The 27,053-nt window shown below is 31.3% G+C and overlaps 1 protein-coding gene across 1 annotated transcript in view; it reads left to right on the forward strand.

Moving 5' to 3' along the window:
* The window catches only part of LOC125077418, a 66,741-nt gene that overhangs the window by 29,634 nt on the left and 10,054 nt on the right, over positions 1–27,053 (forward strand). Inside the window, exon 2 of the mRNA XM_047689367.1 lies at positions 1,023–1,169. Coding sequence (XP_047545323.1) covers positions 1,035–1,169 — 135 coding nt within the window. The 5' untranslated portion in view covers positions 1,023–1,034. The remainder of the gene's footprint in view (positions 1–1,022; positions 1,170–27,053) is intronic.

The following is a 27,053-nucleotide window of genomic DNA, read 5'->3' on the forward strand; positions in this document are numbered from 1 at the left end:
GCGCATGCGTCAACGCACGACCTTTACAATTTACCTACTATAGTTGTAATTACGTAACTACTATGTAATACTATAGTAGAACACTATTGTGCATAATAATTTGCGTAGTTATTTACATCAATCGCATTTTAAAATTAGAAATAAATAAGAATGATCAAATAACAATATTTATAAAATTATTTACGATGTAGATTTAGCATCTGAGCCTAACAACATATCCAGGTACTATGATGACCCAATTAAAAATAATGGGTGATATAAACTTGTCAATACTATCAATATCAATCTATTTTAAAAACTTTACACACAGAAGAAGAAGTTCACAGAAGTTTCTCTTCGAAAAAACATTACATGTCCAAAAAAATAAGCTGTAAATTATTTAAAAAAAAATAGTGCTGTACTTAACTGTGTAAAGATAAAGATCGTTGCTTGATTCTCAGTAAATTAAAAATGACATACTAAATGCGTTATAGATAGTTTTATTTTACGATGCTTCAATGGTTCAGGTAGTGCCTTCTTAGAAGAACGTGTTCTTTTGTTTCACTACACATGTGGCATTTGTATAGACCACGTGCTTTCTTTGAGTTTTAGTCTTCTTTATTTTTGGCCATACCCGACTTCGTATGAGTAGGGCTGCTTACGTATTTCAAGTAAGATGTAAAGTACAGACATAAGTTCTAATTCAAAATGCAATGTTCCTTATCATTTATTTATACAAGAGTGTCTACATATATGTATCATTGTATATATAATAGTAAATTAATCAAAATAGACTTTATTCAAGTATAGTCTTACATGTGAACTTGAATCGTCATTTTTCAACCATTTTTCAACCATAAAAAGTATAACCTATATGAAATCCAAGATCTATTCTACTATTCGCGAAACTACTGATGTAGTTTTTAGTCGGTTCTCTTTGTGTTGCAGTTTTATCATATTTGTTTTTGAGTTAAATAGTTAACTTGCAAAAAGTCTACTTATTTCAGTGTTCAATATTTATGTGTTTTCTATGTTCTCCACAGGTACGCATAGGAATGCTGAAGCACGTGGCGGTGTCGCCGCACCGCGCGCGCGCCGATTCCGTGAGCCTCTCGTCATCGGCATCTTGTTGCAGTCTCGGCAGCCTCGAGAACCGACACGACTCCGTAACCGATCTCTCGCATCGCACGGTGAGTACCCTTTAGTTTTATCCTCCAACCGTTATCTTTATGTGGACCTTCTCGCCGATTGTCACATTGCCGTATGTCATTCTGGGACGACACTGGATCACATACCTACGCCTCCGTTTCTACTTTGCCCTAGCTGTTCTTGTATATATTATATTGAAACAAATTATAAGTTAAATACCCATATATTTAGAAAAAATATTCATCCAAAATAATTTTATTAATGTTTCGCTTCAAAAGTGTTTTAAAAGTTTTATATGTTCGCTACAATCGTAGCGTGTTTGAGTGCAGTTTTATGTCGAGCTATAATGAAAAAAAAAACATTGTCGTTATAACGATGTTAAATTACAAACAGTCGCAAGTACAAATTATACGAATAATTATCCAATAGAATAGATGTATATATTTTGTCATAATGTTTTTGAGACAAACTAACCTACGTCATTATTATTTCCCATGACATGTAACTAAGAAAACAACCCAGAATTTCCACAGCTATCATTATTTAATAAACCGAAATGCAGTACAATAGAGTAATTGAAATCGTAACAATGGATTTGGCAACGGGTCGCTTTAGTACAAACGTTCTTCATGTCTACTCGTTTAGTATTATGATAATTTTTACTAAATGCATGAGATTTAGCTTTATGAAGGTCTATACTTAACTCACCTTTTGTCTTTTTACCGTGTACTCGTGTATCAATATTAAAAGTGAAAATCGTGCATAAAAATATACTTTTATACTAGCAAAGATGGCGTAGCTCAGTTCGTGAATATAAATATAAATTAAGGACATATAAATGTTAGAGGTGCTCGCTCGACTTGGAGGCAGCGATTCTTTTAAGATTTATTCTGTTCACTTGTCCATCTCGGTACAGAGGGGAAATGAAGATATCTACGTTACTTAGAAAAACTGATAATACACACACGTATTATAACGACGTGTGTGTCATTACGACCACTTCCTCTATTCAAGAGTGTCCCTTTTTATCATTATTTCCGCTTTACAATCATTATTTATAACATATATGCACATTAGATATAAATGGTAGTATGTTTACTGATAGCAAGATCTGTCTTTTGCGATTAAAACTCACACGAGTATATACTTTGTATAATATGTTTGTGAACGAATTGTTGAATTGAAATTATTCTATTTTAAAACAATTTTTATGGTTATGTTATTGATGTATTCAAATTATATAGATTACCAAAACATAAGTATTTTTTAATTTTTTTAAAGTTGGCGCTTCAATTTTTGAATGGGCAAATCATTGTTTATTGCATAAATTGTTGTTGTACGGTTATAAAAAAAATAATTAATCTATATTTTTTTTTAAATATATGCTGAATATAAAGAATAAGCATGAATAGGATATGCCTTAGGGTCCTTACCAGATAATTAAAAATAAAATTTGACGCGCCTATTATCAAAAGTATCTTGATACGTAAGAATCGTTTTACAAAACATTGTATTCAAAAACTGTCACACACATTAGACAACAATTGAAGCGGCCTATATCTGACTGTCTTTATTAATAAGATCTACAATCATAATAGTCGAAACGTTTCAATCAAATATGGTTATAATTATCTTTCACTAAGAGCGAAAGTTGTATAAATGAACATTACTTTCTCGTTGCTAATGACTGCGTTTCCTTTATTCTTTGCGATTATGTTTTTCTTCATTTGTACTATCGTGAGAAAAACCTAAAGGCACACAGACAGGAAACCTCATAACGGTATTGATACGAGTTATTTAAACGATATTGTGTGTGTATTTAGCTTATCCATATCATTTAAATTTGAGGATCTTGACTACTGTTTACCATCAACGCAAACGATTTTGATATTTGTAATAAAAGCTATATGGTACAAATTTGATTGCAATAACGTAATGTTACGTTTCGTTATATTGAAATATTTGTACAAGCTGGTATTAAGTTATTTAATTTTAACTATATTTGCAAATATTTTTCTTAAAATTGTTTTTTTTTTACAATTATACAATATGCAGTGTATAATAATTTAAATATGATAGTTTTTAGGTTTGCATTTCTTTACATAAAGTGTATAAAATAGGAATATAATTATTAGTCTTCGTTTAATGTTTAAATAAAATTGAGTACTGTATAAGTTGTTACTACAGATCGAAAAAACATGGTTTCTTATATACTAGTCTACAGCGGCGGTATCGAACGCATGTAAATATCATGATGATCAGTTGAGACGTTAAGGCGTAAAAGCATAACAAACAGATTCACATTCAGATTTATAATGTCGTACTTGTATCGACTGTAAGGCGCAATAAACTCGAAATGTTAAAAATTGATAAGCGAAATTTATATTGTATAGGTACATAAGAGCACACATAACATGACAACTTATTATGACACTAATTACTATTTAAGCGTTAATTAAAAAGTACCAAGTTGAGCTACTGTCATCCCCTCTCCTAATAAAAGCTTTAAGCTTAAATGAAAAAGTAAATAGGAATATTATTTATTCATTATAATAAGGCATTGCAAATATTATAAAAAAAATATATAAATAACTAGTTTTAGGTCGCGGTGCCAATGTTAAGTACCCTTTGTTCTTCTCTTAACCCCTTACATGTTGTATCCAAAACTTAATGGAGATCGGTTCAGTTATTAATACATGGAATACTAACAAACGAAACAAAATAATTTTCGAATTTATAACATTACTTATAAAAAATAAGATAGCGTAAGTGCGTTTATTAAACTAAAACTTTCGTTCGGATCGAGCATGAAGTCACACACGACAGGCGTATCAACATCAGGGTGCACACTCAACCCATTACTAGGAAATTAATTATTACAATAAACTTTTTGTTGGCTTTCATACGAACACAATATGATCCCAGACGGTACGGTTCCCATGTCGTGAACAATCGAGAAATCATCCGCTATCTGAGTCGGCCATCGCTAATTAATATGGCACTTTGGGTAATATGGCGTCCGAACAATGCCGAAATCGTCTTATTGTCAGATAATTCTCATTGCTTCAAGGAATGCAATGTCTCGTTATTTTTTAATTTTTTAAATAAACTATTAAGGTTATTATATTCTTAGTGCTATCAACGTTTTTTTAATCTGTATTCTGAAATTCAGTACATACCTATTTTTTTAAACACCAATAATAATAATAATTTAATAATAACTCGGGAAGTGATTGTTATATTATTAATATTAGTAACTTGTTATAAAACGACTAATCGTTTAAAAGGGTCTATCCAATAGAACCTATAGAAATATTTTTTTCTATCAATTTATATCCCCTTAAAGCTAATTCAATCAATAAAATAATGCGTGTGATATGTCTGACATATTCGAAAAATGAGTTCAATAAAATTTATGAAAATATACCATAAAGTAATATAAACATTAAATATACATTTTTATCTGTAGTAAAGTCAATGTCCTCAGATCTTGAGCTATGCAACGTTTAAAAATCCATAACGCCATTTTGTATGTGATGTGCTCTTAACTCCTTAAAGACATGCGACGTTGCAAGCACGCTAATTAACTACGACCCTCGTGCAGAGTACATGGAAAATATCTGAAGACTGCTAATTGCAGCTTAGAACTTTACAACGGAAGCGTTACGACAATATTATAATTCAATGTAATACTATGTGGTTAAAAATAACGGTGCTCTATTAAAAATAACGTTATTTACATTGTGATATTAAAAAAAAACATGCGGAATAAATAAACATGAATTCACTATTCATGTTATACAATAATTATTTATAATATTATTTTAAAATATATATATAATTTTATTTCTCGAATGATATACATATGTTAGTTAAAGATATATGCTAGTGAACAGTTAATAACATGGGATTTTATGTAAGAAGGTTCAACAGTTCTATTACTGTCTCTTAATAAACAGTCAAGTTTTTAGTTTCACATTGTATAAACCTGTTATATTATGTTACTTATTGAACAAAGAATCTAGACGAGACAGCTACGAGTATGTTCCCAAGCTTTTATATAGAAATGTCATTAAATATACGTTCAGAAAACGGTTAATATCAATGGGGTTACTAATAGATAATACGTACGTTATTTCTGACGAAGACCGTTTCTTTTTTTTTTATTTTTGTATTATATGTGTGATATTAAATTGTTTATTTTTTACATTCCGAAGAAAAAAGTTTTTTTTAATTTGTTATTTTTAAAAATGTAAAATAACGTTATAAAATGTTATGTTACCGATTGTTAAATGAATATTCGTGAACAAACAACTAAAATCACCTCCAATTTATGCGTAGACTTTGTATGGTTGATAAATGTAATTAGTTTAGTCTCAATTTACTATGTACACTTTATCTTTTATGTAATTATGTGGCAAATATATTAGAATAAACAAATTGTCCCACTTGTCTTTGTTGTGTATTTAAATAACTAATATACTTCTTGAAACATTTTCGTGCTCCTTACGCTACTAAACAGACTAGACGATAGATTTAGATATCACTCATAATGTAAATAATATATTTCGGACTTTAATCCGTCACATTATTTATAAAAATAACTTTCTGTTTATTATTGAATAAAAATAAAGTAAGTTTTCCTTTTATATTAATCTTCGTTACTTTTTTATCTCGACTTCGAATAAACTAATTCTAGCTATAATCGCAGCTAACAATTTTTATCAAGTCGTAATATCCAATAAGGGGAAAAACAATTCCGTTTTTTATCACGTGTTTTCGTTACTTATGATATGACGTTTTATAAGGCATTAAAAAATATTGGCTTAAAAAAGTTTTGTTATCAAAATAAATAAAAACGTTATTGCATTTATCTCATAAGAAAGTTATTTTATTACGCATTAAAGATTATATTAATAAAGCAAGATTGTTATTGCTATGTAAGTATATAAAAGCATGTGCACACTAGTGAGACCACAAATTAAATAAAAATTGCGAGACAAGATATTATCTTTTAATAAATAAATTATTTTTTTATGTAGTATTAATAAGGGGTCCTATCACAAATGATTTAGCAGGCTTTATTACAATATATTTTTTAATGTTACTTCTCATGCTGTTGCGAGACATTCAAGGTTGAATTTCATTTACAAATTACTAATTAAATTTTGTAACTTTTAAAACGCACTCTTTTGGTGCACATCTTTTAACAGCCCTGGAATACGCCATGAACTTAAAATGCAGCCTATCTATATTATTTTAACTAACAAAAACATTTTTCAACTTCGTTTGACACAAAACTTGATTTATAATTTTATTAAAGAAAACGTATTTACCGAAAGAATAGCGAGACCTGTCTCTTTAAAAACGGGTATCATGGTCTCGTCGTTTGAAGTTTCCCACGCCCGCTATGACATCTGCACCCAAGATAATGCATTGTTCTTACTTATTACTGTAATTACTCTTGTCTTACTTCAATAGATCATATATTGAGCTAAGGGAATTTATACCCTAGGACAATACAATTAAGATACTTATTTTATCATCTGTATGTGATTGGAAATGTTTCTTAGAACTATGTGTGCTATTTTTCAGTGTAATACTTTGCTCGAATTTTTACTTGCTAATTATTTTTAAAAGAAAAAGTATTTACTTAAGACCTTTTTGTGAATTGAAATGCAAATTAGATTTGTAATTACAATATATATGATTTAATAGTTGTTTTGTTTTAAATAAAGAACTGTCAAATATAGTTTTTTAATGTATTAATTGATAATAAAGATGCAAAATTATGATTGTTATGTAACATTATAACACAAATAATCAACTCATAACTATTTTATTTACTCACATAGCTGCACGTATACTTTATTACTACTAAAAGCGATTGCATACAATAATTTACCTAACCCCTTTGGCTATAAGGGCGCTTTTCACGTCCATGTAGTGTGTGAAACAATACTCGGCAATAGTTTGCGGAAGTGACGTAGCTTCCGCCATCACACGTGATGTACCAGAGAAATTACATGGTGCATGATTAATGGTATAATTATATGTTTGTTACAATAAAACGCATACAAATTACATAGTTAATTGTATATGCAGTGAAGATTTTCTACGAAATGTTTCCTGATTATAAAGATGGTATCCATATTTTCCCTACACGTAATCAGAATAGTTTCAGTTTTTGAAAGCGATCTTTTGACTATCGGAACAGCATTGTTTAGCTTGAATATTGACGTTGTGAGCGAGTGTGAGTGTCGAAATTGTGATGTGAGTATTTTTCATTTGGATATTAGCATTTCTTGAAGAGAGATAAATACTCTTGAAGGTCAATTGTCATCGTTATTGATACTAAGAACTAAAAGGTATTGACGGACAAGATATTCAACTAGAACTAGCGGGTCTCCCGCGGAACTTCGCGTTTATTTCAAAGATTTTTAAAGAAGTTTTTTTCTTATACAGCCGTACTATCGCTCTATAACCAATCGGTAACGTTTTTCCACTCTTTAAAATTAATTCTTTGTTAAATCGTAACAATATAGTAAATTGTAGTCAAGAATCCTCTTTAATTTTCTGCACATTACGGCTGGAGCTCTTCAAAATGACACTATAACCGATTTTTTATGTGCAGCCATCGTCCCATAATCTCTGGGACAAAAATGGGCATACTCTATTAATATATAAGATGTGTACTAATATTGATAAAAAAGACGTTTTTATACTCGTGTCGTTATAACAAATAAAAGGACATTAAATGATCAAATATACACTTTAAGATTAATTTGATTATATAATAAATTTCCATTTAATCCCGCGCTTAAAAAAAGCCCAACTTCAATTAAAAATCTAAAAATAATGTTTGAATATAAACAAATCGTAGTACAAGTATTGTTGCATGAAATACAAAGGGATACAAAGTAATAATTTGCTTGTTAAAGATAAAACAAAAATAATACTTAGTCTAAGTATACAAATACATGGCGGCTAAATCTAAGTACATTTCAAAAATAAATTTCCAATAAGGATTTAAAAGTCCTTCGCCACGGTCGTTCGTCAAACATCCTTCAATGCCGCAGTGTTGCGCATGCGCTGAATAAATCATCTCGCGGATGTAGCAGGTGGGTTATTAGTTTATTGACATATCCCTTTGAATATTTAAAAGTTGTAATAGAGATGGGAACTAGTGAGAATTTTAAAGAACTATTATAATTTTCTATTTTCTAAAGATAGAACATGAAGTTCACGCTTCGTACATCAATAGTCATTACAAAATAATCGTTTCATTTAACATTATAACCATTTCGTTAGTAGCTTTAGTGAAATAACTAATTTAAATTGATTTAAGTATACAATTTGTTTGAAATGTATGTGAAAATTCAATTCGAAACAAATAATATTGATGGTTGCTTACCGATATATTTTTTATTCGTCTTACAACTGACAATTACCCCAAATAAATAAGTATACAAAAAATTGCGGCTTGCTATGTTATTACTCCCATTGAGTAGATACTTTGTACGTCTGTACGGATTTCTGATGGGATTATGCGTTGTTCCATTACGTTACTTTTTATACTAATATTTTTCTAATTTTTATTCGTTGATAATTAAATCTTATGCGATTTGAAAAAATATTCAGACGGAATGTTTGTAAATACGCTTCAAAAAAATTTCTTAAAATACATTTAAGTATATTTGAATCGACGTAAACTTACACTTAACAAAAAAAAAAAAGAAATGATTACTACAAAATTTAGCATTCAAAGGATCCGATGGTAACAATAGGCCATAACGCATAACCGACGGTTAATAATAAATAACTGTAATGCGTCAGAGTTTGCGTCACGCATACGATACGTGATGTCATGTGCGCAAGCGCACTGCGATGTCTTCGATGCACGCTGGATACTTTTATCATTTGAACTTGTGTATATAAATATCAATCCGAAAATTACGGGGCAAAGGCCATCATTACATGTAGTTGGGTTAACAGTTAGAAAACGTCGCATTATTGGGCAAAGGTCGTTTCCTGTTTATGAGAAAAAATTATAACTTTCACGCTGAGTTGTCAGTAATGTCCATTGTTTACGGTTTGTAAATAAAGATAGCCTACATCGATTAATGAATAAAACACGTGGATGGCGGGTTTAAGTTGTGTTAACTTCGAGGAAAACATGGTCTTGGATGCTTTTTATCATTTAGTGCCCCATTGCATGCACATGTATTGAGGGGTGCATGCAAAAACTTACGATGTAATAAGAAAATTTTTGTTCAACTTTTTTAAATATCTAATTTTATATTCTAGAGTTCGTAAAAAACTAGTGAGATTTCCAGAACTTTGCTTTGTTTTAAAAATGTATTTAAGTTAAATTAAAAATTTCAAATTACATACAAAAACAACAAATATGGTAAAGCCTCCAGTATAGCTTTAGTTACAGAACAATGATTTTATACAGAAAGTTTAATATTTTTAAAGAGTCCCTGGTATCATCGAATAAGGTCATTTCATACTATCGATAAATGTATAACAAGCATTCATATATTTATATTATAAGACTTCTATAACTTACCTTACCGTACCTTATAGTGTCCTACTTAGAAATTTACATCGCGCGTGTGAAGTTTATTAATAAAGAAATTTGACATAATATTATTAATCATAAAATTTTAATATCACTCAGGAATAGTACCAGTGATTTTTTTTTTGGAATTGTATCATTATTTTCGGATATTACACCTACACGAATAAAATTTGGAATAATTCAATTAAAATTTCAATGGTTTTTTAAAAGTACTAGTCGAAATCAAAGAGCCTGATTAGTTTAGTAACAATAAGTTTATTAATATGCATTTCGTAATTAGGCTGAGAGCGAGATACGTTATCTCGCGCATGCGTACTTGTTCTAAGAAATCATGGTAGACGCCACAATAAATTACAAATGCAGTTAGTTTCAATAGAGTTTGAACTAAATAAAAACGAAAACATTTTTTATAAGTACAACTAAAATGTCCCATCATACGTTGCAAATTATCTTTAATATTTTTGTAAACTACTTTTCGATACTAATACTAAAAGCCTTCATATATCTGCTAATATCAGAATTAGGATTAAAATTGGCATCATTTTGATAAGAAAACAACTACGATTGTAAACAAGAAGTCTATAAAAATAATATTTATAGGATACCATATACAAAAGCCATTTGAAAAATTTCGAAAAATATTTTCAGTAGGTAACTAGATTTCGTTAAAGTTACATGTCCGTTGATGCGGTGAAACCCATTGACCTGGGAAATTTAATGTTATTCTTACACAGTAACAGTAAAATGTTTTGTTGCTGAAAAAACCTTTTCTTTTCAATAAGTAAGTTGGAGATTATCCGTTGTATTTAAGCATGACACATACTGGTACTATGAACCGCAGAAGTTAAATTGCGCTTGGCTGCATTTGTATCTTTCTGTAAATGTTCGGTTGGGTTAGTTAGTTTCTATTCTACTGGGTAACCTCGACTAGGTACATATATTATTACTAACGTTAACATAATTCATAATTTGTAAACAGACGGTTGTGTTTTCCTTAAGTGAATAATCTCGATTGCAGCTAATAATAGGTATATAAGCACGATTTAAAATAATAATAATACTCGTGGAGTCTCAAATATTCAAAGAATACGTGCAACTGAGGCTACTGTCGTGACTAATGATAATTAAAAAGTCCAAGGGTGTGAAGACTTATTGCTGCCGACTCTCGTTCAGCCAGTATTTTATGAGTATAAAACAAACATAGTAGAGATTAAATTATTTTTCAAATGATTCATCTTGTCGCTCATATGAATATACCACATATAGCACGAACAATTATTGTTGGTAATACTCATTTTTAATAAGCTTCATTGTGCCGAACAATATGAACTTAATTTTACATTTTTTTAATTTACCTAAATTATACTTAAGTATGTCATTGTTTTGTAAATTCAATTAAACATAAAAATTATACAACGACATTGTTAGTTTAGCGCAATAACAATTATAATTATATATTAATTATACAATAAGCATAATTACGTTTCACGGTCGCAATTGCCCTTAGCTGGTTGAGATAACCTTTGATGTCGGTTGCGCTTGCGCACGCACTACGTTTGCGGCTCCAAACGTTATCGGAAGCTTATTATACAGCGGTTCTATTAAGTTAACTATAACTAGGAACGTTACACCGATACAAATTATATCGATATATTATTATTTTATTATAAACTTTACCATTTCATACAAGAGGAGATAAGTACTTATTAAACGTCTGATGATATCTGGTTTTTTATCTGTCTTTTGTCCCTTTTGCTTTTAGGCAGTTGAAGAAACAGGCCACTTAGTAGTGAAGATAGGCACTCATCGTCATTGGAAATAGAAACGATAATAAAAATACAATATATAATATTATTTTAGCGACAGCAAAGATAAGCTTTAAGTCCAGTAGAACCGGTAGTGGCATTGCATTTAATATTAACTTATAAATGACGACCCATAACTGCTTAAGGTACTTGACCTTCATCGATAAAGTATAGTTTGACATGCCAACGTCGTTATTACCCTATTCCCGGAAGGACTCTCCAATTTTAATATGTTCTGTACATAAGTACATCGGTCCGTGGTATTGGTTTAGAAAGTTGACCATACAAAATAGACTTATATCCTTTCAGTATGACAACTACATTCGGATTTTTATAATAAATGTAGTCGATTTCCTATTATATAAGCACTTAAGACTTCCTGTGGGTATCTGGCGTTATTATCTTTGACAAACGTTCCGTTAACGCGAGCGATTGGATAAATATTCTGATACACATTCACTTGAGGTAGCTTTCTCTGAGGAAATGTCCACAAAATTACATTATGCGCGAATTGGCTTTAACGGTTTAACGATAACGTTTAATTGTCGCTGACGCCAATCATTAAAAAAATTGGCAATTAACAACCTTTCACACAAGGTTAAACCACCACACACATATATATTGTGGTATAAATATATATGACAAGAAACTCTGTAATATTATAAACATATATCGATGATATCCTCAGCAAATTTCGGTCACAGTGACTATTTTCAGGCGAGACTAACTAACTGTGAGTGACATATTAAATTGCACGAGTGTGTTCAGACATAAGTGCACTCTCTAATTTGATGGGATAGCATCAAACTGGAAAGAGTTTACTACGAGTTTACACACTTCCGTCCCTTTGCCCATCACTCCCACAGATTGCTGAAAAGCTAGAGGAAACATGTTACATACAAAAAATATACACCCTATTTCCTTGCATTATCTTATCATTGTACAAAGTATGAAGTCTTATAATATATGTGATTGACTTAGGTACCTTTATTATTTTATTGGTTTTCCAGCGAATACAATTTATAATATATTTTAATTATCCCTTAGTAAAATATTAGTTCGGGTAATCATTAATCGTTAGCTTTCTTTGATCATGTTTAAATTTTAGACAATTTGTAATGTATGTCACGTTTTGTCATTACGATACTTACTTCATTAATGTATCGATAAATTCCCATCACTAACCCGGATGAGGGCCGTAGGGTGGCGGGCCCTTTATTCGCGGTCAATTTAGTGAGAGCACGGGTCTCAGCGGATGTCCCATTGTGCGCCCGTGTCCGGATATCCAGAATCAATCTTTATGGTGTTGCTAGATTGATCACGATTATTACGTACGCATTGTGTTTTATCTTTTTTGTCTTTTAAATAGCTACGTTATAATATTACTATTGCCTTAAATTAGATATTGCAATCATTTTTAAAACATATGTCTTCTACAAGTACTGTTTTTCATTTAAAATCAAAATAAAAAAATCTATGTTTGTATTTAAAACGCACTGTGTCTGTTTTTTTAATGAATCATTTAGACGACTGAAAGAGGTAAGGTTTGTACCTACCTTATGTTCTTACTCCTTGTGATATTAATGTGAAGCTTATGTTTTTGATGTAAACGTGATTTAATCAGTCAATTGACTCTTTTTCAGTTTTTTGTAAAAGAATTTGGTATTATATTTTAATGTATTCATAGGAAGCAAAATATAATTGACTTGGTGGTAGGGCTTTGTGCAAGTCCGTCTGGGTAGGTACCGCTCACTCATCAGATATTCTACCGCCAAACAACAATACTTAGTATTGTTGTGTTCCGGTTAAAATGGTGAGTGAGCCAGTGTAACTACAGGCACAAGGGACATAACATCTTAGTTCCCATGGTTGGTGACGCACTGGCGATGTAAGGAACGGTTAATATTTCTTATACCACCATTGTCTATGGGCTGCGGTGACTGCTTACCATCAGGTGAACCATTTGCCCGACCGTCAAACTATGTCATTAAAAAAAATATCAAGGAAACTCGATTAAGTCGAGTAAAGTAAGGTACTACCAGTTAAATACGTGATTTTACCGAGGAGAAATTATAAGAAATTGTAATAATTATTACTAAGACAATTGAATTTATATGTTATAATATATGAAAGTAAAACTACAAGCTACAGTCATGTACATAGATCACAGAGATAAGTTTACTGCGGTTCATTAGATTCGTTTTGGTATTGATTTTTATTCAGTAGTAACCAAATGATACTGTTGTACAGGTTTAGGGACATAAAAGAATAAAAGACTTTGAACAATTTAATATTCACGAAACGTCGAAGTAAGTGAAGTGGCACGCGTCGGCTCGTGACCTCGCCATTCTAGGAAATGTCCATAGTCACCGGGCGGTTTGCATATTGCACAATCCGGGTTTATCTACGACATTATGAAATTAAATTAACAGATCTCATTTGTATCGGGATCGAATAACGGGTTTTTTAGATAAGTTGGAGGAGGTTGGTCAGGCAATTTATAGTTTTATGTTTCTCCACCGCTTGGTACAATTTACTTAGGTACTGGGCCCTGACTATCTGCTCATCATTATGTTTCTGATTATTCTCTAAAATAATAATATCAATAGAAATTGCAACGTCTTACATGTTCATATAAAAAATGTATTTTTATTTTTTTTATAGTGGGCGAAGTCACATGAAAAGAATAGTTATTTATAAATGTACCCACTTCAGAATAAAGCCCGGTTGTAAGGTTTAATGTTATTTACGCTCTGTAAGTGCGTCACTTGCTATCTAGTACCACAATCGACCTTGCTTTCGCCGGCAAACTTAGCTTTCGTTGCGGTGCAAGATATTTGCTACCATATCATAGTAACAGCTTAACTAAATTCTATCATAATTCAAAGTTTTGTTTTTTAAACTTACCGCGACACGGTTGTACGAATACGAACTATTTATGACGTCTTTTGCAACCTCGTCGCAGTACAATTGCGACAAAATGTATCAAAACACTGAGCTACTGGTTTGATAGGTTAACGTGATAAGGTGTTATAGCGTTTCTAAATAACTATAGTTACGATGTGAAAAATTCATGGCGATTAAAATTTAAACTGTGTACTTTTATGTAATTAGTCATTGTAATTGTGTATATTAAAAGCAAATTGCCGTACGTTCGTATGTTATTATATCTTCTTCAAGAAAATGTTGAATCATTATCATTACTTGAATTTAGAGCAAGATATAAATATTTAAATAAATGAAATAGATTATAAAAAAAAATCAAGTATTTAATTTACTTAAAAGAATTTACTCGTACTAGACGACCAACGATAGCTCTAACTTCGAATTTATCTTAACATAAATAAACCACCAAATCATATACGTATATTGGAGTGAACTTCTTTCTCAGTTAAGCTTACAAAGGTTAATAAAATACAACAAACACTATTAACTTTATTCAATAAATAAAAATTATATTTTAACAAATTACAAGTCGCGCCATATCGACCTTAATGTCTGAGCCCAATAAAGAAACATTAATGGCCATTCAATTCAGATTAGTTTGCTTTTTTTATTAGTTATGGTATGGATACAGGAATATCCTATATATATATATCTATACCTATTTGTATCCCTGATAACGTGTGTTAATTCAAAATCATATGACGATCAGTTGATCAGTTAGGAGTTGAAATCGTATTAAACAAACAAACACACGTACACATTTATATTATTAGTTAAGATGAACATTAAGTGATACAATGCGGGTATTTATTATGTCAAAAAACAATTATGGAAAATTGAGGCTCAATCGGTTGTGTGAACCTACCTTAAGATTCAGTTATAAGATTTGACCCAGACGTACTAAAAGGTGAATTACCTGAAAAAGCAATAAGGTAATAGTGCCTTATTTCTATTTGCTTTAGGAGGTTACATACCTTAGGTGTGCGTCTATCCGCGTGTGACATCATTATATAAACTATATAAGGAAAATCAGACGTGAATCATTCGTTTACGTGTCGAATTTCCTAATAAAATATTAAGTACATACTTGTGATGATTTCAAGCAAAATTATCAAATCGAGACCGTGTAAACAATTGTGTATGTTATTATTCAAACGACGTAACTACGACATAACATCATCAATCCAGTATTTAAATGTTCTAGTATTCTTAACATTACAAATATTTAAATTGGAATAAAATAAATGTAGTTAAATACAAGACAATGAGATCGAGAAAAAATAATAATGTTGTTCTAAATACCAATACCGAATACGAAATTTACCGCAAGAATACGTCGTAAGATGAATAAAAGTGATATGCAATATACCAATACAATTATAACATCTATAGGATTAATCATGAATTTGTCCTGATATATTATTATTAAATAATTCTGACATTATGTGACATGTGATGTCTATTGATGGATTAATCATTACCCCTGAATTTGTGGACAATTCTCGCAGTATATATGAGTGCGATAAATCCGACATAAGACTTGACAAATGTTACCAAATGCCTAAATGGTAGACACATCAAACAGACTGTCAGTCAGTTTTGAATAATTTATACGTGAGATACAAAGCGAGTTCTTACGAAGTAGTGCGTTCGATATACGAACGATCCATATTTTCTAATCGATAAATTGATAACGTAATTAAAGTGACATAACCGTGGAGTTCCGCATTTCGTTGCGGCCTTTGCGATACAAATTTCCCAGAAATGTCGCAAGGATTCGGATTTCGCCGTCGATTGAAATGTATTCCAAGAATGCGTTTTAATAAATAAAAGATATGACCGAATGAAAAAAATCAAAGATCACGATTTTAATTCTACGTTTATGGAAATATAGAGCGGACTCATTTTAAATCGATGTCAATGACACATCGATTTACAAGCGACAGTGAGAAATATCATAAGTATCTTACAATGAAAAACCACCTCAGCGTAATTATAGCGGTTTTCCCTGATAGTTGTGAGCTCGATGTTAATATATAAAAAAATCGGTCTTTGTTAATGCCTCCGAAAATGAGATATCTTTATTAGCACGTTTTCGTTTGGGAAGTGTTTATGCCACCGCCCAGTATCAATAGATGAATAATTCGCATTTCTTAATCGCGTAGACCAGATGCTTAGCATTGAGTATAAATAACATAACATATAAGTACATAAACGACATTTACGTAGTACCCGCCCCATAACGGAACCCGTAAAGGCCACTGTGCCTACAACTACTGTCAATTAGAAAAACAAACCGTAGTATTAGTAGTACTGGCAACATTGATATAGGTTTTTGGTATTACAAAGATAAGTCAATCCACAAAGTGATAATTATTATTAAATAACATTTATTTTAGTTTTTTTTTTCTTTTGAATCTACTATATACTAACGAACTATATAGAAACCAAAACAATACATTCGATATAGAATATTCTGGAATTCTATTATAGCTTAGTTCCAAAGTATGGTCACGGTACGCTTGGCACCCGGAATGCACGCATCGGCGCCTGCGCAGATCCAACGTGACGATATTAAAACTACTGTGACTGTCGACTACCAGTTACATTGTGATTATCTTTCGACCACATTGTTACTGTTAAACATTTAAGTTTCTAATGCTGTTTATCATACTGTAAAGTAATTATTGTTTGTTACGTTCAGTTTATATTTCAGTAGGTTCTGTTAATTTCTGAAAGTATGCGACGTTGAGTATAATAATAATGTTCACATTTTATTTCGGTGTGTATTCTCAAATCTAAATATCGTATCACACGCTTTTTGTTTTCGAGCGATTAAAAAGTAACTTTGTTATTTTGTTTCTTATGTAGTTACGTACATATATTAAAGTCGGTCGTGTATGTTAACACATTTGTCGATTTGTCGATACTTTTATAAATTACTAAGCTATTGTATCTATGAGCAGCCGCTCGTACTAATACAAAATTACAACCCTCATTTCCCCCTTAAGTAAAGTAAAATATATACCGAAAATCTATTTCCAATTTAGGGTTCGGTTTCAAGGATGGTTACGGTCGAGGTGTCTTCTGGAATGCACGCATCGAGGCGCCTGCGCGTTCGACCGGAGAAATAGGCCATACCTTATTACAAATCTAATATTGACTGCCGATGATAATTTGGAGATGATTTGCTTGTAATTTTGATTTACTGTCTACTTGTTATATATAGTGTAGTGCGGTTGTACTAGTTTTTACCCAGGATTTTCATCCAATTTTCCATATTCATCTAACCTAAACTATCTCTTGGCGTGACAGACGAACTAAAAGCGTGACAAGCAATTTCGTTTATATTAGTAAGAATTTCGTTTGTAGCATTCCAGTTCTTTTTTAATAAATAGGTTACATATAAGCCATTTCAATTTAATATACAATTTACACGTAGTGGGGCATCAACCCCTGGATAGATGCCAGATTTTTTTTTCTTTCAATTTTTACTTTGTTACGTTTTCAATCAAATTATGACTCGCGCTCATTGATTATAAAATCCACTTGTTCTTGGGGTCCGTCCGTAATTATGGGATGGACAAAATTAAAACAGTTGCAAAAAGTAATTGATGTTGATGGTTTCCCAGAATGTTAAAAGGTCCACTTGGTTTGGCTCACTCTCCTGAGCTTCTGTCAATGTTCGGCGTCTTTGTGTTTATAGGGTTATCACTTGATTTTATTTAAATTATACTTCTGTGGTTTATTATGTTGTGATTATTTTCCCTATATTTAATATAATATATATTGTTAATTAAAATTTAATTTTTATAAAAACATTTCAAATTAATTGAAATAAACAATCCTATCAAATTGTACATGTATAAATTTGTGCTTTGTACTTCTTTGTTACATTTTAAAATTTAAGTCACATTTGTCGCACAACGTGTTAAATAATAATTATCGAAATATTTTAGAAGGCACAGTTATAATATTTATAATTTAAATTTCAACACAATTTGTGCCATCCCTATTTTAGTTGCGTGAAAAAACGAAGACTTCTAAATCTTAATACAGATTTGGATTTTCCGACGTCGACCTTTGCATGATTCCAAAATGAAAAAAATATAAACACTGTCTGTAACTCTGTAGTCTCAGATTGCAGACATTCTTTATGGAAACCGCCTTGACTCCGTTGACATTATCTGTTAACAAGATGGCGACGTTTCGCGCCTTTTTTGTTGTCATAATTTGTTGCATATTTGGATAATTTCTTAATAACAATTATTTTGACCACCAAAGTAATAACTGATACTTGTAAAATAATTTAACTGCTATTAACTTAATTATATTCGTTTTATTTGATACATCTGATGATGATGTTCCCATGAAATATAAAAACAAAATTATCGAAAAATATACGGACGGGTGATTTGTGATACAATACTAAAACTAAACTACTGTTAAAAAAATACCGAATAACTAATATTAAATTAACACGTATTGGTACGACGTATGAGAAAAGAAATTTCGATATCATATAGTGTTAAAAAATAAGATATAATTTTAAATATTATAGTTTTACGATGTTACCCTACAAAATTATCTTAGAAGAATAAATAAACAATTCATTTAACACATTCAAATAAGTCCATTCATGCAATCCAACAAAAATACATTGTATTAATCATAATATTTTATCTTTAAACCCTTACGAGGAAACTGTAGTATCGACAAGCTTTTTACTGTTCTGTCATATCTATACTAATACATAAGGTTTAATAACTGAGTTTGTCCGAACAGGATAAGGAATTGCCAATTCAATAAAAAAAAAAAACGCTATATACAGGATATTTATTGAGAAATATATAATATAGAATGTTTATACAACACGACGATACATGGGGATAGAGGAGTACTGTTAAAAGCGGGGAAAACCGCACGAAACATCTGAGTCTATATTATAAACTTGTAGAGTACAAGTATGTATTGATTAATACATAATATCAGAAATAACTGGTTTGATTTGAATAGTTATTTTTGCGCATAGCGCATGGGAAGTTTATATAGCCTATGTAACTTCACTTTATGGCTCTAATAAACTGTGTTAAACAGGCAGGTATCACACAGAAGCGGGTAAAACCATAGGGAACTACTGGTGATATATAAAAACATCAAAGTTTGTGTTAATCTCAAGGTCAACAGTTAACGTTATCAACGCCATCACAGAGAGCGTTCTCTATAGAGCCACCGAATCTCCCGGTACAGACCCGCATGAATGGCGCTTAGTAACGAAACTAAGGTCATTGATAGCAAACATCCGTTGATAAGAAATTGACGGAAAGTGGTGAAAAATATACGGCTTTGGGAAGTATTATAATTTTATTATTGTATAGCATTCAACTATATCACAATATAATAATATTTATAATTATAACACGTATTACTAAAACTAATTATGAATATTTATTTCTCCAAACAAGAAACAAAGGACTTATGACTCAAAATATGATTCAAACTTAATTAAGGTATCGAATTACATTTAAGTGTATGTACGTTTACATGTCTATTGAAGGCAGTGACCTATAATACAGATTACCAGGTCCTCACCTCTTAGATTCGTTTTCCTCTTAAAGGAATTAAATATTGAGTAAAGCAATTGGTCACTAAAATAACATAATATTTGAAGTTACCATTTTTATTTATTTAAATGGATTGTAATTATGATTTACTAACCACAATTCCATTTTTTAAATAAGCTGATTTATAACATTTTTTTTATTTGCAAATATCATTTTTATACTGCCTTTTAATTGAATTTCCACGGCGACCGTTTAAATGGAAATAAGGTTTAAAACGGGACAGCATGAGAGTCATAGAGCAGAAAATATAATCCTATAAAGAAAAAGGGAAGGAGTTCTGTAAGTGTTAATAATAATAATTCAAGGCTTATGCCTTGAATTATGGCGACAGTTCTTCTTGTAATAATTGCGACGGGATCTGACGCTCAAAGTAACATACATTCCGCACCAAAGTTGGTAGCACGGAATGGCAAAGCGAAGAAGCCCATGTGATAAAGTACATTAGTTGTTACAGCATTCTCTGCAGTACCTTACGTACTGCAGTTGTATTTTATAACAATTCCCCTCTCGTGAAGTATCGAAAACCAATTCACAGGCAAACGGTGTTTGATGCGATAATCTTTTAATGCTTTTATAGTCAGTGTCCTATAAAATTACACTTTGCAATATATCATAACATATTCATAACATAATTCAGTACATGTTATCCTTAGCAAGCTAAACATGCCCCAACTCTTTGATTTAAATCTCTGAAGTAAACTTATTTGATACAAATTTAAACATATTCTTAAATAAATTCTTTTATATCTTTTATCAAGAAAAAAAATAGATAGCAAGTCTTTTAGTTTTTAAAATGAGTTTATTTCTAAGGATCAGGACTAATTCTATCCAAAATATTGCAAACGGTAACCCTATGCCAGATGTTTTCTGAGTTTTTACGGTCGTGTCCGTCAAAAATAAACGTGTCCACTGTCTCCGTTTTTTTGCTTTAGGAGTTTTGTCAAGATTCAACTTCCCCGTAACGCAGTCACACGCAGCGCTCACAGCGCTCTGTAAGGGATACTCACTCTTTGGTATATAAATGTTGAGTACTCGTAAATTTGTGTCCTGAAAACATATTTACAGCATTCAAAAAATTGTTCGATCTAATTTCATGCCGAAGCTTTTGTACTTTATTTTGGGTTTCGTATCCCTGGTTCCAAAGGCTAAGCTGACTTTAAAGGCGGAAAAAATGAAGGATAAGATGAAGCGGTCGTTGTTATCAACCGTGGTGTCAATTTACTGGCACTCAAGAATTATCCTCATATCATGAAGACTGCTATTGTATGTCAGTTTTTATTGAAGTTTATTTTGTGAAGAGCTCGTGTCCGCTACTTTGATTCTGTATATGTTATATTGGAGATAAAGTATATGATTATACTTGGCAACAATTTTATTTTTATATACGCAAAGAGCAAGGAACCACGAATACTTGAAACTTTGTGTCGTAGACTCGTAATCGAAGAAATTCAGACACGTTTGATATCCATCAAAATCAAGCCACATCCGAGCAGCTCCAAATCTCTCCAACAGAAAGACTGTTCTGTTAGCCCAATTAGTTGAAACTGATTACACTAACAGAACAGCAAATTTTAAATTGGTTGAAGTTATTATTCAAGCGTTTTCAAATTTAAAACAATGTTATTCTATCTCATACTTTAATCTGTAGCTTAAGAACTTTCTTACACTTGCGTGAAATGTGTACAAAGGTCTAGTCACGACGATAGACCGGTCTGAAGTCCATGAGCTTAAAGTCCATGAGCTTAAATGTGGCGTAGTCATTAGAACCCGCGTCTCGTACACAATTATCGACGACTGACTAACACTACACAAACATTAAATGGATTTTGCTGTATTCTATTTTCATTTAAAAAAAAAAAACAGAAGATAAGTTCTTCATATTATGTTCTTAAATATTTAAAACATCATTCTTGTTATATATTTTGTTTATATCGTTATCATTCGGATTGTCTATTTTATACTGAAAAATCTTCAAGACACTTTTGTTTATTTAATGTATACCTTTTGTAATCGTATTAAATAGTCGTTAAACCTTTCATTTCGTAAGCGCAACAAATCGACCGACACATAAATCCAGTTAAAAGTCAATAAATAACCCGCGTTGCCACTTGACGCGGGGCCGGGGCACTGAAATATCATTTCTCTAATAATATTAATGCGTTGAATTAAAATAATGCTTGCTATGAAATTGTAGTTTACAAATGTTATAGAGAAATACGTTTACATAACGCAAGTTTTCTCTGTTAATCTGTGATACACTTAAGCAAAATACGAAATTAATTTTTGAAAAATATATGAGGTGGGTGTTAAACAAACAACATATAAGTATAATTTTTAAACAGAACAGACAAAAACAGATACAAGTACTTAAATGACAAGAAGCTAAAGTTATCTCGAACAGGCCATATTTAGATAAAAGAGCGTTTAAGATGAGCTCTCCCGGCATCCTGTACACCTGGTGGGACAGCACGTGCGCGTGCGCAACCCCTGTATTAGTTTAACGTTTTTTGTTCAACTCTTTAGTGCGTCGCTATTTGTGAAGTAGACATGTGTGGTTGGCGTTAGGTTCTCAGGGAAGAATAACATTTTTTCTCGTAATTTTTTTGTTTGAAGTAAATTTGATTTGACATATGTATAACTATAATCATTAATTAAAATACTTACAAAACGAATTTTTTTAAATCATACTCGCACTAATTCGAACAGATAACGATTTATCTTAATTGTAATTTAAAATAATTTTCTTACGTCAAAACCTATTTAGCTCGTTGAATTTTATCTTAAGCATAATTCAGATATACAATTTGAAATGAATAGTTTCGTACACAAAGTATAGCGGCTGTCACCATCTGTCCGATTGAGACGTAACGCCTACGCCAGGTGAGACTGAATAATGAATGGATCTCTTGTTTTATTTACATTCCATCGTTCATTCAAATTGCACTTAAAGACTGAACAATATGTTTTTTTAAATATTTCACATGCGAATTGCTAACAGCTGGTGTGTTATTATATTTGAATAAATTTAATATGTACCTACAGTACTCGAATGATTATAAGGGACTTTATTAATAGACTGGGAAAAGCAACTTGAAGGTAAATTAGCCATCGCCCAGATATTGAGACTGTAATAATTATTAACTATCACTTACATCGTCCAAGCGTCAACAACCGTGACAATTTAAGATGTTACGTCCATCGTACCTATAGTTACACTGGTCGAATCATCCTTCAATATTAAGTTGCTGATTGGCGACAAAATATGCGATGGGAGATACTTTTCAGACGGGCTTGCACAAGTCCCTACTAAAAAGTGATATCACATCACACTTTAGTTGTAGAAATGATAAATAAATAAAAAAAGAACATATTTTATACAATATTGACATCACTACGTCACAGTGACGTTTATCTCAACAATGTTATGTTATATTGAATCTCGATGATCTATTTTAAAATACTTAATGAACAGACAAGTGGGCGCAACTGGTGAAACAAACTGACGTTATTTAATCTCGGTGGACTTTTTGGAAGCCACTCGTTAAACTTCGATTTGGAATACCGAAATGTGTTTACGTTGCCTGTAGAAAAACTGTTTCGATGCGTTGACGAAACACATCAAGTATTTTCTGCTGTTTGAAGATTTTTACTTCACTATTTCTAGTTCAATGTTTTGCTGAAGGTACATTCTTCTAAGAATAGGATATAAACTGGCGATCAAAGCGGAGAGTTTTAAATTATATACTGTATATATACATATATAACATAACAGCCTGAAAAAGTTGCACAACTGTTTGTGTCTGTGTCTTTTTTCCACTTAAAAGTCAGGTTTGGGACTTATCCATTACCCTAAACTAATTATAAATATAACCTATTATGCTTATAATACTATTCCATAAATAAACTTGATCTTCAGTAAAAAAGTATATGTTACAATTAAATATGTATATACTTATGTTAAGTTATTGTATATAAAAAAAAAAGTTTGTCCCACTGATAAGCTAAGGAGGAAGGGCTTGGAGCATATTCCATCACGCTTCTCTAATATGGTTTGGTGGATACAAATATTATGGCAATTATGAGGATGCGTTGTAAAAATTAAACTTGTAAGAAATTACTGATGCTTGTCTGGATTTGAACCCGTGATCGTCAGCTAAGATTCACATGTTCTAACCACTGAGACATCTCCGCTCGATAATTGATAACTTATTATAAATTCTATTTAAAAAATTATTATTATGTCTAAATATGGAAAGTGTAATTGACCACAATGCGTGTTTCCGCTATAATTTCCCGCTAATTGTATACAATGAACATAACCTTAATAATATCCTCGTTTACGCACACTTTATTATATTTACGAGTACATATATTACGTTATATAGCTATTATACATATATTCTTGTTAAGGGGCGTTCCTTCACTTGTTATAGTTTTTGCAACTGTTTGTAATTCATCCGAGAGACACCAAAATAGACTTAAATTTCATTCATCTGCAATTAATAAGTCTCAAAACCAGAAAATCCATAACTTTTATTTAAAGATAATTCCAATTATAAATTTATTATGTTATTTCCACTACTCTCCGTAAGCGACCTTTGCGTATCAATTTTAAATTTAAAAAAGTAAAATAATACGTTATATACGCATTTCCGGTGATATTTATAAAAAAGTATTCTATATCCTTCCGTGGGGTTTAAACTTGCTTTATACCAAATTATCACATCAAATTCCGTTCAGTGGTTTGGCAGCGATAGCGTAACACACAGACAGACAAAGATACTTTCGCATTTATAGTAAAATAAAAGTGTCGATTACTAAGTTATGGACTTCAGGTCTGCGATTAACCTTTTTGGTTCTAACTTTATTAAGAGTTCGTAATTCATCTCGTAGCTTCCTGAACTTTACAGTGTAGAATCGATTTTTATATCACACACATTCCTTTCATGTGATGAGATAAAAAGAACTTATAGAAACACGATTCCTTTGCCGTTTCCCCACTAATCACGAATGATTGGCTGCAGATCGGAATCCCGCCGGATGCACAAATTAAACCAACTCTTTCTGTGCGTATATTTTAATCCCAAACGATCACCTCTATTTGCAGGGGATTAAGGTTCAATTTGATGTTAATTATTTACATTTCCTAATTTCCTGACTTGTCGTCACACCTCATTCGCCCAATTTAGGGCGTCCTGTCGTTTTGTTTAGGATTTTTATAAATACATCGTGTTTATGTTTAATGGTATTAAGCGGTTATTAATATTATAAAATGTACTATATTTATAATATAATAAAAATTATATTGTCCTGGAAGGACAATTGTTAAAAGAAAATTAGTCATTAGTAATTTGAAAATTTATTAGTTGCTACAGATGCAGGACAATTTAGTTACATGTCTAGAAATAATCGTCAGAATATGTAATATGTCTGCACTGTGCTGTAATTACGTAAAACAGATATTAATTATATTATAAACAAGAATTGTAGTTGTCATTATAATTAAATGCAAGTATTAGCTTAAACATCCGTCGGGTACATTTTTAGGAAATAATACAATTAAATCATTCCTTTTGTGGATATATCATAAATTGATATTTAATATCATTATAAATATAGCTTGATATCTCTTTAACTTTCCTTTTTTTATAGCATAGATAGTGGTAACCTCAACCATTCCTTACATCGCCAATGCGCCACTTCCCTAGGGAACTGAGACTTTTATGTCCCGCGTGCCTGTAGTTCACTGGCTAACTCATCCTTCAAACCGGAACACAACAATACTAAGTGTTGCCATTTGGCGGTAAAATATATGATGAGTGGGTGGTAACTACCTAGACGGGCTTGCACAAAGCTCTGCCACCAAGTATGCCACTTGTTGGTGTAAAATAGTATTAAAAAGCGTGAAATATTGTATTATATAAATTTTTAAACAGAACTAAATGTTCTATTTTATTTTATAGATTATTACAGGCCGTGTCATTTAAAATTTAACCTCGTAACTTTGACCAATTAAAAATAGTGGTACTATAGACTTTAATACCTTGGAATAAGATTGTTGCTTTCCTCGTATAGCTGTCGTAATGCTGGCGCATAATCGCTAGCAGTTGTGATTACGATAGTAATCGATCTAGTATGCTCTGTTTATTGACCCTCGTCTATTGACCCTTAAAGTGTAACTATATTTTATGATAATCATTATCGCTTCGATTAAACGATTCTCTTGACAACATAGTTAACGAAATGTAAATAACTAATTTGGAATCCTTTGCAATTGACTCACTTATTTTCTTTAATATATATTTACATGTTTTCCTTAAACAATTGTACAAAATAACCTATTAAATAATAATATTAAATTCTATTTAAAATAAGAAATCCGTCCATCGTAGCGCCATCTATTTGACAAGTATCGCACTATCAGAGCGTAATGTCAGACTTCGCGCGCGCACGTGCATGTAAACTGTCACGGTACGATAGCGCGTAACGTCATTAGAGTGCGCCCGCGTCGGTGATTTTAAGGGCCTGAGTTCTGGTGAAAAATTGTTATTTAATACAGTGACTAATGGTTTTTTGTCATTCATGAATAATGATATAACAACGAACTGTAAAACTAACCTCAACCTTATTACTTAGGAGAGAAAATGAATATCTGTACTTTTGTAAACAGTACGTAGAAATTCTGAAACATTAAAGAGTCGAAATTAAATTCACAATTGGATCTTGTTTACTTTTCTGAGTACCGTACTTAATGTACTTATTGATATATTCATTCATTATATTTATTTCTTATTGTTGATATACAACTTATCTATATCATATCATATATGTTAATCTTATGGAGGGTAGAGTAATTTTTTTTTTTTAAAGGTAGAGTTATATTACCCCAACCAAGAATAAATAACAACAAATAACTCATAAACAAAACGCAAATAAACACAGATGTCAAATTTTTAAATTTCAATT

Source organism: Vanessa atalanta, chromosome 3 (genome assembly GCF_905147765.1).
Source record: "Vanessa atalanta chromosome 3, ilVanAtal1.2, whole genome shotgun sequence".
Taxonomy (NCBI): domain Eukaryota; kingdom Metazoa; phylum Arthropoda; class Insecta; order Lepidoptera; family Nymphalidae; genus Vanessa; species Vanessa atalanta.